Source organism: Lepisosteus oculatus, chromosome 9 (genome assembly GCF_040954835.1).
Source record: "Lepisosteus oculatus isolate fLepOcu1 chromosome 9, fLepOcu1.hap2, whole genome shotgun sequence".
NCBI lineage: Eukaryota > Metazoa > Chordata > Actinopteri > Semionotiformes > Lepisosteidae > Lepisosteus > Lepisosteus oculatus.
The window spans coordinates 17,009,697-17,027,214 of NC_090704.1; the positions used below are offsets into that span (position 1 = coordinate 17,009,697).

Sequence of the window (17,518 nt, forward strand, 5' to 3'; positions counted from 1 at the left end):
ACCCGACTCCAGCATACTGCATGTGCCAGTCCAAGGTATTTATTAACAAAGGAGGATCGTCCGATAGCACTAGGGTGGCGTGACCCCCAAAACGTCACCAGTCTCCGCCTCGAAGCCTTAGCTAACTGTCTTTTTGGTTGTTTTTTTTTAGAACAGCTGCTTTTTCAGTTGTATTAATGTTATTATACTGCCTTCTTTAATGTAGTCTGCTACTGGAAACTTCAATGCTATACACTTTCACAGCTCACAAAGCCCGAAACGGAACGTTTGGAGAAAATGTCCAGGCTGCTTGGTATTATGGTCGTCCTATTTTCCATTACCTTGGGGTCAGAAATAGACAGTGAGGATGATGAAATGATCCTCTCCCTCATTCTTCAAGACGACACTGAACCCGAACCTGGAGCCGAACCTCTCGCGCCCTTTTACAGGTGTAACAAGGTAGGAGACAGATTAACCACCTTTTCTATCACATTTAAAGCGCGGGAGCCCCACCTGGAAATATGAAATTGCTGGTTTAGTTAGCATGCTCTAGTTTGTAATAACAGAAAATAAATACTGATGTAAAAGATATACAGATTAAACCCTGTTGAAAATACTGGACAAAAGCGTAGGACAGTGAGTATAACGGTTGTGAAAAATCCTCGATTTCCACCGGCTTCTCTAGAAGAAGGCAGTTCCTTTATTAGCCTGTTTTCTCTGGGAGGCTGAGGATGAAGTTATCTCTCTCGAGGAACGAGGAAAGAAAAGTAAAATTCACTTTAAAAAAGTTTTAGGTCTATTTCAATCAAAATATCAGACAACATGGGTTGCTGCTCTTAATGATCCAAATTATTTACTGTAAATGAGCAGTTTGAAAATGTTTGCACATTGCACATTCTTGAACAAAGCGGATAGGTATAACCCCGACTTCACTACACAGCAAGGGGATGAGTATTAAAGTAATCTGAAGGTTCAACTAAAGAGAACAATATCTAGCGAAAGTTAGTGAACTCTATGTGTGTTTTATGTGCAGGACGCATGGAGGCTTCCAGGACAGTACCTTGTAGTAATGCGGGAGGGTACGCACCAGCCTCAGGTGGAGCGCACTATTCGGCGGCTAGGAGCCAAAGCGGCAAAGCGTGGCTACCTCACCGACACCGTGCAGACCTTCTCCGGGATATTGAAGGGGTTTCTTGTCAAAATGAGCAGCGACGTACTACACTTGGTAAACCCTTGTGACGTGTCTATTTGTATATATTTCAGCAACATTTGATTCAACTTTTCTAATACTAGATCATTTTCAACAACCGTTTAAGGGAAAGGGGAAATGAGTATTTTTTTCAGACGCACCAGATTTAAACTCTTAAATCTTTAAAATTACAGAGAAACCTACTTGTAAAATTAGTTAGCCTATTCAAATAATCTTTGATAATGTGAAAACTGGGCTGAGTTCTGAGATCTGGTGCGTGCTTCGTCTAAGACTTGGTCTTTGTTCACTTGAGGAAGCAAAGCACAGTGCGTTGTTGGGGAAAAAATCCTCAGCATTACGAAGGAGCGCCCCGGAAAGACATACTACAGCAGAGGTGCCCAACCTTTTTTAATGTAAGATCTACTTTTTCATTTGCCAGTCCAGCGCGATCTACCAGAGTGAATTTGAGGCACTGATATAGGAAAAACAGACTGTGGGCACATCAGTACAATAACGATACCCATCACTAAAATGACAGCAAATAAAAGGAAGTGACTCATGTTACAGTGAACAAGTAATGTTCCCCATTTAAAAAAAAAGAATATACTACCTTAATGTGTGCATTGGCACTGATAACAGAATTATTGACACTGCTGATCATGTCAATGACACTTTTATTTTGTCCCTGCAGCTCGACATTCAGCTCATTCAGCAGTTCAGTCAAGTCTTTGAGGAATGCTTAATCCAAAAGCTATTGGTCATCCTCTGATTGGGCATATTCACCATGTTTAGATGACTTGAGAAACTCTTTGATTTCAGGCAACAGCTGTCTGAACCTCGCCAAAAATGTTTGTTTTTGAAATCTCCAGCAAGTCAGCAGCCTCAGCAAATGTTTTTTTTACTTCTCGATCCCTGAATGACTTTTTGTGTTGAGCAGGACATGGCACACCCTGGACGATGCAATGATTGCCGCTTTCCCTCTTGTATTAGGCCTCGTGAAAACCGACTGCAGTTAGTTGAGATTTTGATGTTTCCACTTTTCTTTTCCGCAATTCACTTTTAGCGGGAAAGTCCACAACATACTGTACGTTTTCTGTGCAGTTTTGAAATGTTATTCTACATTTCCCTTTTTGCCTAGGCACTAGCATTGCAGATTTGAATGCAAAAATACCAAAAAATAATCATGCTCCCATTCCTTATGGTAACGGTAAGCTTTCAGTCACTGCTTCATAATTTTCGCTCAAACACTACAACTATCACATAGGCAATCAAACTTATCAAATTGTTGGCGAATTTGTCACGGCCAGTCTGTTTCGCTCCACTATGCACAAGGGTTAAACACACACAAGGGCAGTAAAATGTATGACATTACATGCATAGATCTGACTGAATGTTTAGGCTATCAAAAAAAGCAAATAGTCACATAGCCCATTTATTTTGTTGCCGAACATCGACTGTCTGTTTCGATCAACTGGCTGGGCACCCCTGTACTACAGTATGTTCTTATGTTCCCCAGTTTTAGGTAGCCTTTACCATATCTCATTGCTCTACAAAAATGGTTCTAAATCACAGATTTAATTGAATTCAATCTAGTATTGGTGGCCATTTAAAAAAATCTGAAAAAAATGTCTTCAATTAGTATTAACATTGCGCTACTTAGTAAGTTTCAGGACTGCCCTCTATCAGTTGTCTGATACAAAGCCATTCTTAATTAGTAAGTAGAGGAGAGTTATAGGCATCCACTAGCAGTGGTGATTAATGTCCCATTTGGAACAAATCCTCCAGGACGAGGGCTAAGAACCCTACTTTCAGTTTTCGTGATAATTGCACAAATAGACCTGCTGTAGCTCTGTATCTGTATCTATATCCTTTGCTTATTGCTTTTTAAAGTTAGTGAGAATATTTTGAATTAGCTTTCCCAAAATAAAAAAAAATATCCATGCATCTGATCATTTGGTAGAGGATGTATTTGTCCAGTTTGGAGCTCAGCTATGTTAGTCAGTGTACTGTTAAAAAATGCACAGATATGGTATGTGCCAAATGGTCTAATGACTGTTTCACATACTGTATTTCATTATAAAAACCTGTTTTAATTTCAAATGCTACCATGGAAAACTGCCTCCTTGTGGTCAGAAAGACATACATGATAACATATCAGAGCTTCCCCACCAATACAAAAAAAAAGCATTGCTTTGTGTATACTTACATATTTCTTTCTTTCATTTGTAACATGGTTATTTTTTTCAGACTAACATGCTTTGACAGAAAATGTTTTCTGTGCACAAGCTGAATGAATATTTGATGCTTTGCAGGCTCTGAAGCTGCCCCATGTTGCTTATATTGAGGAAGACTCAACCATCTTTGCCCAGAGCATCCCCTGGAACCTGGACAGAATTGTGCAGACCCAACATGCAGCTGACAAATACACTCCACCAAGTGAGTACTACTGTTTCACTACAGGAATTCAAATGGAGTCAACAAGTTTTGGTAATTATTTCAGTTAAGGTCAACACATACCAGTTTCTGAAAAGCAGAACTAGTGAACACATCTCTTCTAGTCCAATCGGTCAATGTAGTATATTCCCAGAAAGTATGGGTGCTTAACAGCTTAATTTTCCAGGTGGTTGATGAAAAGATTAAAACAGATTGTCATTTAGAACATCAAAAGTACATATCCCTGCCATGTAACATAGAAACATTTTCTCTCCAGTTTAGAATGAATTAGTATGATGCACATAACATGTAATATATTATTTGTAGCATTATGTTTTCCATTTTAGAATATATGTTTTCTGGTATGGCTTGATATAGCCTAGCATGGTAATAGTATGAATTGTATGGTTTTTCTTTGACATGTTTGGGTAAGGAACAGTCTACAGTAATCAATGTAATGATGAGAATGGCATGGTGGCTAGCATTGCTGCTTTGCAGTGCTGGGGTCATGGGTTCAATTCTAGACCAGGGTTACTATCTGCATGGAGGTTGCATTTTCTCCCTGTGTTCATGTGGGATTTCTCCCACAGTCCAAAGACAGACTAATTGGCTTTGGTTTTAGTGTATATGTGTCTGCTTTGCAATGGACTGGCATCTAGTTTGTACCCAGCCTTGCGCCCTGTTGCTCGCCAAGCAAGGCCCTGGCTCTGGTTAGAGGAAGCAGTTAGAAAACAGAAGCATTGATGTATTGATATAGAAATGTTATGATTGAGTAGGATGTAAAAAAACATGATTAGGTGTGCTTCACTATGATAATATTGAAAGACTTTATTACAATCTAATGAATTGCAATGTAGAATCTATGACTTCCCTCAATTTGATAATCTAATCTACTATGGCTACATTCAGTCTGGTTTGGTATGCTGTTGTATAGTCCTGAACCTTGGCCCTGGAGTACCCCTGTCTCTTCTCACACTGTCCTAGCTTCTTGCATCAATTGAATTCTTAATTGAAATATCTATAGTTATGTTAGAGCTGAAAACATTTTAAAAAGGTTTAAGATGAAAACCATCAGTTAAAATGAAAATTTAAATCAAATCTCAGCTGGAACAAGAACCTTAGTCCAGAAGAGTGCTCCAGAAGAAATAGTAGGACTGTTATTGTTTAGCATGGCTCAGTGCAGTGTACTGGTACACAGTTGTTCATTGAGCCCTTTGTGTCCACTGTTAGACGACGGGAGTCAAGTGGAGGTGTATCTGCTGGACACAGGGGTGCAGAACAGCCACCGTGAGATTGAGGGACGTGTGCTGGTCACTGATTTCAACAGTGTTCCTGAGGAGGATGGCATCCGTGTCCACAGACAGGTCAGGCACATGGGCAATGGGACAGAGAGAAAGACAGGTCAAGCAGAACAGCCACGATAGGACAGAGACATAGCTCAGAGAGCAGGCTAACTTGGGGGGGGTGGGGGTGGTAAAAGGTTTGTTTTTATAGGAATTTAAAATATCATGATGGAAAGATATAAATATGTAACATTAAAAAATGGTAAATGAAGTATATCTGATTTGTTTAAATCAAATCTAATTGTACACATTTACATATACTTTTGCAATTAAGCCAGATCTTGGCCATTAGGTGGAACCATGATTTGCTCAGGCTCTTGCCCTCTCTTCTCAGGCCAGTAAGTGTGACAGCCATGGCACCCACATGGCTGGCGTGGTGAGCGGGCGAGACTCAGGAGTGGCTCGGGGAGCCAGTGTGCGCAGTGTCAGGGTGATGAATTGCCAAGGCAAGGGCACGGTGTCCGGGGCACTGGCCGGTAAGTTCATCCTGGTGATGCTTTGACTGGAGACACAGGAAACATGAGACTGCTGTGCAAATTTAAATTGTAGTACAGTGCTAGTTTTGCTTATGAATGCGGTTTCTAGCAAACTGTTGTGAAGAGCGCAGAAGTAAATTAAAGAGTGATTGAAATTAGCTTCTTTACCATTTGATACTGAGTTGACCCCGGTCAACAATTTTTTTTAAGACATCCTTTGTCAATAAAATATATAGGCATGAAACAATTTGAGACTGTATTTACTACTAGACTACTTGCTGGGACAGCAGGAAACCATTTTGCTCCTGATTGTGACCTGTTTGTTATGTGTGTCTTTCAGCCCTGGAGTATGTCCATGCCTCCCAGATCGCCCAGCCTTACCTCCCTCTGATTCTGCTGCTGCCTTTTGTGGGGGGATTCAGCCCTACCCTCAATGGTGCATGCCGGGAGATGGTGAAAAGTGGGGTGATGCTCATTGCTGCTGCTGGCAACTATCGTGATGACGCCTGTCTGTACTCTCCCGCTTCAGAGCCACAGGTACTGGATGGGGGGATGTTGACATCTTTTCCCCTTTATGCAGGGGATTTTTGGGTGGATTTAGTTCCAAGTCCAAGCAGATTGCTGGATAGAGAGGTTATACCTGGGTTGTAGTGGTGTTACTGGTGAATGGAGAATTGCACTTTTCTTTGAATTAAATTACATCTTGAAAATCATGCCAAACATCTTTCAAGTTGTACATTCATATCACTATGCATTCTGGCCAGTAATTTTTTTACCTCTTGCCAAAACTGAAAAAAAGCTTCTGTTGTAGGTGATAACAGTTGGTGCCACTAACTACCGGGACCAACCTATGAGCATCGGGAACTCTGGAACGAATTTTGGTCGCTGCGTGGACTTGTTTGCCCCAGGAGATGACATCGTCAGTGCATCCAGTGACTGTCCAACCTGTTTCACCTCCAAAAGTGGCACATCACAGGCTGCAGCACATGTAGCTGGTAGTGGCACCTGGAGCTGTCGTAGTGTTAAGAATATTGCTTTATCTTGTCCTAAGTATTGTAGAATAGTATTCTACTGTTCATGGTTTACTTTTGTTGTATTAGTCCATAAAGCAGCGTATCAGATCTTGGATGCTGTACTCTTGAGGAATGTATAAAGGGAACTTGCTTGCATCAGCAAACACCCTGAGGTATAAATATAATTTGCTTTGAATAAAAGCATCAGCCAAATTAACATCCTTGAAGTGAATAGATAATTTTAATTTGTTGGCTACTAAAGCAGCTGTGGTTGAACTCCTTGGGTATTCTTTCTCTTCCCTGCCCCTTAAGGAATTGCAGCAGTGATTCTGAACTCCACCCCCAACATCACGGCTTCAGAGCTCCTGCAGAAGCTGCTGCGCTACACCATTAAGCATGCTATTGATAAGAATGCCTTCCCAGAGGAACACTGGCTTGCCACACCCAACATGGTGGCAAGACTACCCCCTGCGAGCACCACAGGTCGGAGGTTATGAGAAAGCCCCCTTCCCTCTTTTTCTTTTGATGATAAAGAAAATGAGAAACTAGAAAAAAAGCAAATTGATTCATTTAAACATTACATAAATATCATACTGAAATACAAAAATGAGAAATGGAGCTTTAGAAGATATTTCCCCTTCCCATTGTCTTACATATTTATACTTAAAATGAATATCGCAAAATAAAACATTCACTTAAGTGTTAAGACTCTTTGATATAAGAAAGTGCTTGCCTCACCTCTCACTCGTCTCTTAGGGGAGGAGCTGTTGTGCCGTTCAGTATGGTCCCAGAAGTCTGGTGTCTCTCGTTCTGCCACTGTCACTGCCCGCTGCCACCCAGATGAGGAGCTGTTCAGCTGCTCAAGCTTCTCTCCAAGTGGCCTGAGGAGGGGCGAGCACATTGAGGTATCCAGGCTACCCCCCCCACTCCCTTAACATGTTCTGCAAGTTACTGGGGATTTAGCAGCAGCTTCTGCACTCCCTATAAACAGACTTTGTACTGTTGAAAGGAGCACATGCCTCATTATAACCTTGAAGTGGATTTTTCTGTTTCTTTACTTAAGTTTATATAACAAAAAGATTAACTTAATAAGAACGATAAGTCAAAGTAATTTGGGCCTGGTTGAACATTAAGTTCAAACACAGTAAATCTAACAAGCACTTGTACTAAACAATCCACTAACAGTAACAGATGAGCTGGGCCTGCGCAGCAGTGGATCAGTATCTGTTTGTGACTTATGTTCGCAGGAGCAAGAAGGCAAGAAGGAGTGCGTGGCTCACAATGCATTTGGAGGACAGGGGGTCTATGCTGTTGCACGGTGCTGTACCTGGGAGAGGACACAGTGCCAGGTCCGCTCTAGTGAGGGGATGGGAGTGGAGTGCCTCAGAGAGGATCATGTGCTGACAGGTAAGGAGCTCCGACTTGCAGAGATACTCAAGAGGGAAGAAAGGATGGAGGGAACAGCCTGTCCATCTGGGTCAGCCATCATGCACACAGTAAGACAAGGTCCTTTAACAACTCCTGTTTAAACCTTCTCGTTCATAAACAATTATGAATTTTCTTTTATATTGCCTTGACATATTAGATTTTCTGCTACTAAGTGTTTTTACCTGGACAGAATTCCCACAAAAACAGCAATAGTGAAAACTGGAAATTAACTGAACAAGTTTAATTATTTATTATAATTATTAGATATAATTTTAAAACAATTATATCTAACTAGTTCAGATAAATTAGCTAAAATGTATAACAAGTTTACACATGCATGTGTGTAACTGACAATTACTTGACAGACAAATTTTTTAAACTGCTTTAGGATGTGTGCTATACAAATCAATAAACCATCAACAATACTGATCTCTTTTCTCCACAGGCTGCAGTTCCCACTCGTCATCAGGGAGCATAACGGATGTTGTCCGTCCTCTCCATGGAGAGAAGAAAGCATGCTCTGGGAAAGAGGGTGTGGTCTCACACGCTTCCTGTTGCCATGCGCCTAGACTGGATTGCAGGGTGAAGGAGCACACACCACCAGGGTTCAGTGAGCAGGTACAGATTTGGCACCACGGAGAACTATCCAAAGGGTGCACCAGCAGTGCGCTCGTCTTCACAGATATCCGATTAGTTCAGTACAACATTTTCTAGGGATGTCTGTCACCATTTTACGTGTATGACTCATACTGTAAGTTCATTTTGTTGGCTACGCCTTTGCAAATGTGTGTAACCTACTGCAAGACCACACTGTCACACTTAATTAAAATAGGGCTAAAACAGTCAATGACAATGAAACATACCAGAGGCCCCAAAGTGGAAATTATGCCAAAGTGCATTTAGAATTGAGAACAGAAGGCACTTCTTTACCTAAATGGTGTGAGAGTACGGGCTACTGAGCCACACTGTTGAAACAGGTAACCCTTTCCGCAAGAAGCTGGTGGATGAGATCAATTACCAAATAAGGTAGATGGGTCAAATGACTTCCTCTTTTCTGTAACTAATTTCTTTAGTTTTATTTTTTGTCATCTTTACAATAAGTCACAAACCAAGAAGTCAGGAAAAATCCTGTCAATTGCAAGATGTACAGATAGTCTAGAAATTATATCAAGTGGGTAGAATGACAGCCTGCTGTGGAAACTGGTGTAAATCTGATGCAGAGGGTTGGGAAATGATGGTGTCAATATAGACGCTCACGAGTTTTCATGATTTGCGCTACATTAGAATTAGAGATTAGGCACCAGTGACATTGGGAATCCAGTCATGCAAAGTTGTTTGCTGTGCAGTGGTATGTGATTTTGATTCTAAGTTTATCTTTGTCCATTATAAAGAGGTGATACGTCAGTGACAACGGTGCAGACTTTTTCATAATTTCCCCTTCTCTTTCTCTGCCTCTAGGTTTTAGTGACCTGTGAAGAGGGCTGGACACTGACAGGGTGCAATGCGGTGTCCCGGGGCTCCATCAGCCATGGGGCATATGCTCGGGACAACACCTGTGTGGTCACCAGCTCTGAGGGGGGAAAGGGTGTGTCCGCTATTGCTACCTGCTGCCACAACAGCCAGTCTCAGAACAATAGAGTCATGAACAATCACAAATAGCCACGTGCAACATGCCATTCACTCTTTAAGGCTTCCCGGCAACAAGGTCCTATGATTTATATCTGAGTTTGAGCTTACCCGGGTGACTCAACTATTGTTTAAATGAACCTGTATAACTTTTAGTCCCTGAAACAGGAAGTAATAATAATAATAAAATAATAATAATAATAATTGCTTACACTTACATCGCGCTTTTCTGGACACGCCACTCCTAGCGCTTTACAGGTAATGGGGACTCCCCTCCACCACCACCAATGTGCAGCATCCACCTGGATGATGCGACGGCAGCCATAGTGTGCCAGAACGCTCACCACACATCAGCTATCAGTGGGGAGGAGAGCAGAGTAATGTAGCCAATTCATAGAGGGGGATTATTAGGAGGCCATGATTGGTAAGGGCCAATTGGAAAGTTGTCCAGGACAAGGTCCAAGGTTACACCCCTACTCTTTTCAAGAAGCGCCCTGGGATTTTTAATGACCACAGAGTCAGGACCTCTGTTTTTCGTCTCATCTGAAGGACAAGTGACTTCCCAAGTGCAGTACTTTGGCCTGTGAGGAACATAGATGAATGGGAGAATGTCCAAATGCACTGTTGCTGCATTCTTGTCTCCGTCAAGAGAGATAAAAAGATCGACAATGCTGAAAACCTTTCTGCTGCAGGACTGCAGGATTCCTGGACACAAATTCCACTCAAATGGACTATTAAAAACTCTTAAGAAAAAAAATCAATTTTAAACATTACGGGGAAAACATTCTTCTACTATGTTGCTTTTTAAGCTCTAGTTTTCCCATAATGCTTTTTCAAGGGTTAAACTCAACAGAGGATTGGATGCACAATCTAGCACTCCTACAATGTCGTGGCAATCTTGAGTGTTCACGGTTTTCCTTCATTATACAACAGGACTCAAAAAGCATGGAAGCAGACATACAGTGCCTTCAGAAAGTATTCACCCCCTTGAATTTTTTCACATTTTGTTCCTGTTACACCTCCAAATTTTAAAGCATTGAAATATTTATTTCTCCCTTCAATAAAACAATTAACTCAACATATTTATGAAAAATATTTTTTATTCAAGAACATTTGTTTTGCCAGAATGAAAGACTTACATTTCTCATTTACAAAAAGTATTCACTTCAAGTCAATACTTTGTACATAGTCCTTTAGCAGCAATTACAGCCGTGAGTCTTCTTGGGTATATCTGTATAAGCTTTGCACATTTAGATAGTGGAATTTTTGCCCATTCTTCAATGCAAATTTTCTCTAACTCCGCCAAATTAGATGTAGAGCATCAGTAGACAGCAATTTTCAGGTCATACCACAGATTTTCAATTGGATTCAATTCTGGGCTCTGGCTGGGACATTCCAGAATACTAATCTTTTTTTGAAGCCATGCCTTGATAGTTTTTGCTGTGTGCTTTGAGCCATTGTCCTGCTGGAAAACGAATTTTCACCCTAAACGCGGCTCTGGCTGACTTAAACAGGTTCTCCTCGAGGATTTGCCTGTATTTGGCTCCATCCATGTTGCCCTTGATGGCAACAAGCTTTCCAGATCCTCCTGCTGAAAAGCAACCCCAGAGCATGAGGCCAAATATGTAAAGTGCTGAAGAGATTGTTGATGTCTGGACAGTTCCTCCCATTTCAGCCAAAGAGCTCTGCAACTTTGTCACTGTTGTAGCTGGCCTCTTGGTCACTTCTATGACCATTGCCCTTCTTATCTGGAGGATGGCCTGATCTTAGCAGTGTCTGGGTTTTGCCATTGTATTACAATGGACTTCATGGTGCTCCGAGCTTCATCTCGAGGTTCCACGGGCAGCTCCTTCGTCAGGTGTACTTTGTTAATGTATTTAGTGCGATATCTCTCAAGATAATTGAATACCTCACCCAATTTAGGTTGTTAAAACAAAGGGGGTGAATACTTATCAATTAAGTAATTTTCAGATTTTAAAAAAATATACAATTCTGAAGACATCTAAATACTTTTATTTCATTTAACATGATAAAGAATTAGTTCTACAGGAGTGGGAAAAAATTCAATTTATGCTTTAATTTGACTTTGCAACACAGCAGAACAAAAATTATCAATGGGGGGTGAATACTTTCTGAAGGCACTGTACAGTATCTTTCTAGTCCCTGTTTTACAGTCATACCTTATCTCCTTGTGTGCCAAAGCACTGTGGTTTGTTGCGAATGGTAAAATATATGCTCTTAACCAAACTGCTAGCAATTATATTACAGGAAACAAAACATTTAAAGCACTGAAAATTGTTGCAATGCACATTTTTGTTAAGTAAAAGACAACATTTTTTACTTATTTTTGTTCAAAACTTTAGATTTCTAAAATACTGGAAGAAATGAAAACAACAAGCTTTGTTACATGTAAATGGAGCTGTAAGAGAGAACTGAATAACTATTTTTTATATTTTAAATCCTCAGAAAATATAAAAACAGATGGACAAATGTTAATTTGTGAGGCTTTATTATGAAAATCTTATTTCTGTTTGATTTGCTGTTTTACTGTTAGCAAAACACCTGACCTAAAACATGCTCCAGGCTGGAAATGTTTCAGGCTAAAACAGAATAGCCACTAATCTACATTGTTTGAATGTCTGCAGGCACTATATAGTATAACATTTTAAGATGTTTGAATAGGCCAGATTGATTAATAGAAATGACTGTGAGAATTGCCCAAACATATTGTACACCAGTAGGTGTAGTTACCCTAGGTTCATGATGCACTGATTTGTTTAGTTTACGGACTGTAACATATTGTACTTTCTATACAGTGAATGTAATTATTTTACAGTGCAGCATAACCTTCACTTTCTTGTTTGTACTTTTATATATTTTGAACAATGTGAACATTCTTAAATTAATTTTAAATAATTGCATAGTTCCCTTTAATGTTTAAAATCTTATTCAGCACTATACACTGAATGTACTGTATAAAGAAAACTTTGTCCACTATCCAATATAGGATGAATGAAACACTAATTTTTTAAAAGGGTGTCCATTCCAGTTTATTTTATCAAATTTTCCCATAATCAAACTCTGCTGTACAGATTAAAATTCGGTTTTAACATGCATTACAGAATTCTTACAATTCATAGATCTTTCAGCAATAAATGTTCAAAGCAAAATTACTGAATAAAAACCCGTATTTTATGTAAACACCCACCCTAACCCCGTGTTAAAAACAAAGGACTGCTAGGTACCTTCTGAAGTAGACTCATGGCTTTGGAAAACAAAAGAAAAGTGAAAATTCATGTGTAATATTTAATTTGAAAACCCCCCTGAAGTAACGCACAATTTTTTTTTTATGTCTCAGTCAGCTCCTTCAAAGTCAGTGCAAAGTCCTTTCCCATTCCAACAAGTCATGCATTGCAAGTGGGCTGACCTTGTTTTCCTTCTTGAAGCTAACAGCATGAATGAATGGTCAGTTTTAGGAAGGGGACATACAGGATGCCTCTATCAAGGCACTGAACTGGTGAAAAAACCTATTACAGTACTGCTCAGCTATCTTCCTCTTGCAGGTCTACTTATCTGGGCTGCAGAAAAACCTTCTGTACAATACAGTAACACCTTATTTGAAATAAAAACCAATTACATAGTTTGACCTCAACTTGAGAGTAAAGTGGCAGAATATTCACTTGTAGAGTGTATTCATGCACTACTCCATATCTCTTTGATATATGTGTAAAGAAAAAATGGAATTGCAATTATTAAACAAACACAAGAAATGACTTAATAAGGCTTAAAATTCTCTGCAGCAGTCTGAAGTGTAAGTCTTGGGTGGAACAGACTACAGTGCTTTATTATTTTATTATAAAGACATTAAACAGAGGTTGCATATTATCAAAAGCTTACTGACTTCTTTATGTAGAATCCATATTCATAATTAGGTGGTTCCCTTCATCTTAAAAAAAAGTTTTCATATCACATTACCAAGTAAGAACATTACCTTAGATCAGCAGAGATTAAAAAGCCTGTAACTTAGCATTGGTCAGCAGCAGTTTCCAGCTGTGAGAAGTAGTTGACTGAAATTAATCATTCTAAAAAATGCATAAAAACCCAAGATCCTTAATGGAAATCACATTCAATTGTAATGAAGGGAATGTTATGAGGGAAATACTAATCTGTTTTCTGACTTCTACAATTTACCATAAAATGGAATAATAAACCAATACTCTCCCAATGGTAAGTAGTTCATATTTTTTGTTTCACCCTCTTACTACCACCAAGCTTTTTACTTCCAACTCAAAACACTTTCAATTCAAGGGACTAAAATTCTAAATTTAATTTTGCTTAAACAGGGCTGAGAATTCGGTTTCTCCAAAAGAAGACTGACACACTCAAAATACTCCTCACATCTGTCAGATTACAATGCAATTCATACATTAATTCATACACAATGCACTATATGGTGAATTAATGCAGATTTGATAGGTTAGACCTCTTTGGCCTGATTACTTACAGCAATGCCTCTGACTGCAATGCACTTAGTAGCAACAGAAGACCAACATGCTGCTCTAATCCTTTGTGGGTGATACATGGATAAGAAAATGAGAGGCACTTCATCTCCCTCACATAGTTTAAGCCATATGTAAAGAACATAAATGAAGATTTTAGCAAGAGTAATTCCTGAAAATTGGTAATGACAGGATATAACAAAATGAATAGTTTAAATAAAGAATAAAGGTCTCCACAAGGAACACTGCCAAAAAGATTAAGTGAACTAAAACGTTTGTTGGTTCTATAGACCTTGTCGCCTGGCACTATTAGACTGGGTTTGGGCTGTTTAAAGCTTAGATTAGTTTTATAAATTGATGCCTTAAAAGGGCAGAGCCTTTCAAAAATAAGGATCCTCTGGAGCAGCCTCTAGACCTGTGTTAGAGGCAGCACAGTAGAATAAGATGAAAAGCCACACTGGAATGGAACCAGCATGAGGAAAAACATGCCACAATTAAAAAAACAATGAGATGGCATTTTCATTTCATAAACTACTAAGAATGAATAATTCTGGAAATTAATCATAGCTACCACAAGCTTCTTTAGTGACTACAGAATTTTTTAACCTCCCTATTCACCAATGATTTCATGGTCTTGATTTCAGTAACGGCAAAGGACAGTGCTGCAGCATTGTTGGAAAGGGCACATTTTTTACAGAAGTCCAGATTGTTTCCATAAGTATTGTTAAATACATAAAAACAAAATAATTTTGCATTTTTAAATTTATGTTGGGAGTGCTGGGGTGCTTGATTATCCTTCAAAACAATAAAAAAGTTTCACTTTAGAATCAGTTCTGAGCACTTAATGAACAAGCAGACTAGCAGAAGAAAACTCTGCTCCAATTGCAACTCCAGCCCATCCAAGACAGAAACATAGTCAGATGTAAACACCAGCTGTACAATTGATCAGAATTAAGAAAACCTTACAACTCCTAATGCAGTATTTCCTATTTGTTATCTCAAACCCCTCCTCTATCCATGTGAAAAACAAGGCGAGGGTGGTTGGTAAAGGCACTTGCGGCGGATTGTGCCTTCAAGGCAGGTGCCAGCTGTCCTGCAGTACTTGGAGGTAATTCTCTGGGGATCTCTCCTTCCTCTTTCTGTAGATGTGCGATAAGGCAAGAAAAGCAAACCAAGGCAAAGCTGTGAAGGAAAGGAAAATTTGGCAAAAACACAAAATATAATCACACCTACACCCAAAAAAATAGGTTAAAAGAGTAAAACCTACAGCACTGAATAACCTCAGAAGTCATATAAATGGGACTTTTTACCCATTCACTGCTTAATTTTGACAGGACATAGAGAGAAAAGGGACTAATTGAAACCTGTGGCATTGTGCTGGATGGAAGATACAGATACTGCAGATTATATAGGGCAGTGCTGCAGCACTGTCCTGCTGTAGCCAATGAGCAATCCAACCTCCACCGGTTCTGTGATTACTGCTGAGAGAAGCTACCAGAGGAAACGCTACAAAATGCTGATGTTTTGGTAAAGGCCTGTGCAAATTCACAAAGCCCCATGCTGTGGCAGGCCTGGATGACTTATTTCCAGAGGCGAGGAAACATCTGCATTCAGGACACACACATCTCAATATCACAGGTGAGACGACCAGGGGACCTAGGCAGGAGCATTGCTCATGTAGTGCTGGTGAATGCAATTTGTTGAGTGTTACATGTAATTGGGTCTGCATTTCCTGTTAAACCAAGTCCACATAAATAAACACAACAAAAATATGCTGTCAATATATACACATATATAGTTACAAAAGTATTATGTTTAAATTAGTTGGCACCTAAAAAAAATATATAGCATTTTTTCAAACGACTGATCTTTAATCACTTTTAATCTCAAGGTTATCTCACTACTGTCTGAAAAACATGCTCATGACTCCCGAGTTCTGTAAACTGAGAGTTTGACACAGGGTAAGACTGACAGTGACACTTCTCAAAGATGCACAAATCTGCTCTTTTCTAGCACATAAGGCATATGAGACAAAACCTGTTACGCAGAGTGGAAGGTACAGAGACCTGAAATATTAAGGTAAAAAAATCAATTCCTGTGAACACATCTGAATGCATAAAGAAACCAGGATCCTCAAGATGTAAGGGTATGTGAGGCCTCACAGGCTAGTCAGCAACTGTTTTTCCAACCTTATAACCAAAATATTGTGATTTCATTTTCAGTACTTTACAGCTATAGCATTACTTCTCAGGGAAGCAAAAAGTCTGAGATGCCTGCCTGTGTTCATAAACAAAAACCAGCTTAAAATTAAGCTTTGTTCTTTTAAATGCATTATTTCCACTTAAAACAGTGATTCTGCCTCGGTGACAGGGGTGCTGCATGCACTTCTAAATAAAGTGCACACGGTCTCCAAAAGAAAGTTTCTGCTGATGTGTGCCTTCCAGAATTTGTTTAAAATTGCCTTCTTTTTCAGAATCAGTCTTTTGAAAAAACAACTCCAATTCTGATTATTTGTTAAACTACAGGAGGTAAGCAGGTGGATGCTGTCTTAATCATAATCTGAACTTGACTTCAAAGTGCATTGTAAAAAATTGTTTCAACTTATAAATGATGACTTTCCTCATATACTATAGCAAGTTCCTCCTTTGAGAATGTTCAAATCAGTCCAACAAGCCCTCTCATCCACACAGGTCAATTCAAGGAATAAAGGATACTTCTTTAAAATATCTTACACTTGCAAATTATATCAAACAAATCTTTACATTATGAATATTTTCAATGTAATTACAACAGCAAAAAAAAAATAAAACTGTCAACCTCTTGCTGCATTTCCGCCCTCTTGTAGTATTAAAAAAATCAGCACTGATGTTTATGTCTACACCTCATTCATCTTTTAACTCCATTTCAATAATAAAACTCTTGTTTAGCCGCTTGATAACTATTCTCAAAATAAAAAAAATCAATCCACTGCTGTAGCTTCGTTTCTGTTGTCAGCTGTAACAGTTTGGCTCTTGATGAAAATCAGAAGGCAAAGTTACTTTTCTTTCCTCTGGAGTGTGCGCTGATGGTTGTTTTGCCACTACCTATGCCCTCCTGAGGACAATGCAGTCTCCTAGTTGGCTGCACGTAACCACACTGCAATGCCACTCGATGGATTTTTGAATTTTGCTTGCCTTCGTATTCTTCTGTCAGGGAGGAAAAGATTAGGGATCAACATCATCCAAATCGCTCTTCGAATCGCCAAGCATCATTGGAGACTCTGATCCCTGGTGGGTGGGTGAGGTAGGAGGAAAAGGAAGAAAGCAGAGTGAGACAGGATTGCATTGCTGCTAGAAAAATCAAAGGATGTGTTCTTCATTAAAATAAAACTGTCCTTGTGAGTTTTTTCAAACCCACCTTTCCTAAGAAACCACGTTTATGTAATCTTTTTATTCTGAAGAATTTCTAACTTTTAAAAGTTATTTTCAACACAATGTTACATCAGTACTAAAGTGATTTTTTTAGAGTAACTGATATGAGATGTAACCAGATA

The 17,518-nt window shown here is 39.4% G+C and overlaps 2 protein-coding genes across 11 annotated transcripts in view; one reads left to right on the plus strand and one right to left on the minus strand.

The window, feature by feature from the left end:
• Nucleotides 1-142: 142 nt before the first annotated feature.
• pcsk9 (proprotein convertase subtilisin/kexin type 9) lies at nucleotides 143-10,565 on the plus strand. Its single transcript, XM_006635011.3, has 12 exons — nucleotides 143-438; nucleotides 1,013-1,204; nucleotides 3,481-3,604; nucleotides 4,832-4,965; nucleotides 5,279-5,420; nucleotides 5,761-5,957; nucleotides 6,232-6,415; nucleotides 6,746-6,916; nucleotides 7,190-7,338; nucleotides 7,681-7,840; nucleotides 8,307-8,479; nucleotides 9,320-10,565. The coding sequence occupies exons 1-12, from the start codon at nucleotides 277-279 to the stop codon at nucleotides 9,518-9,520; spliced, it is 1,989 nt and encodes a 662-aa protein (XP_006635074.2). The 5' UTR covers nucleotides 143-276; the 3' UTR covers nucleotides 9,521-10,565.
• A 1,946-nt stretch (nucleotides 10,566-12,511) lies between these two features.
• Nucleotides 12,512-17,518, minus strand: part of usp24 (ubiquitin specific peptidase 24) — a 73,505-nt gene continuing 68,498 nt past the window's right edge. For 9 of the 10 annotated variants that reach the window (XM_015355755.2, XM_015355761.2, XM_069194209.1 and 6 more), the window contains one exon: nucleotides 12,512-17,252. In XM_015355755.2, coding sequence (XP_015211241.2) covers nucleotides 17,190-17,252 — 63 coding nt within the window. In that variant the 3' untranslated portion in view covers nucleotides 12,512-17,189. The remainder of the gene's footprint in view (nucleotides 17,253-17,518) is intronic. The other variant, XM_015355756.2, reaches the window with a different exon arrangement.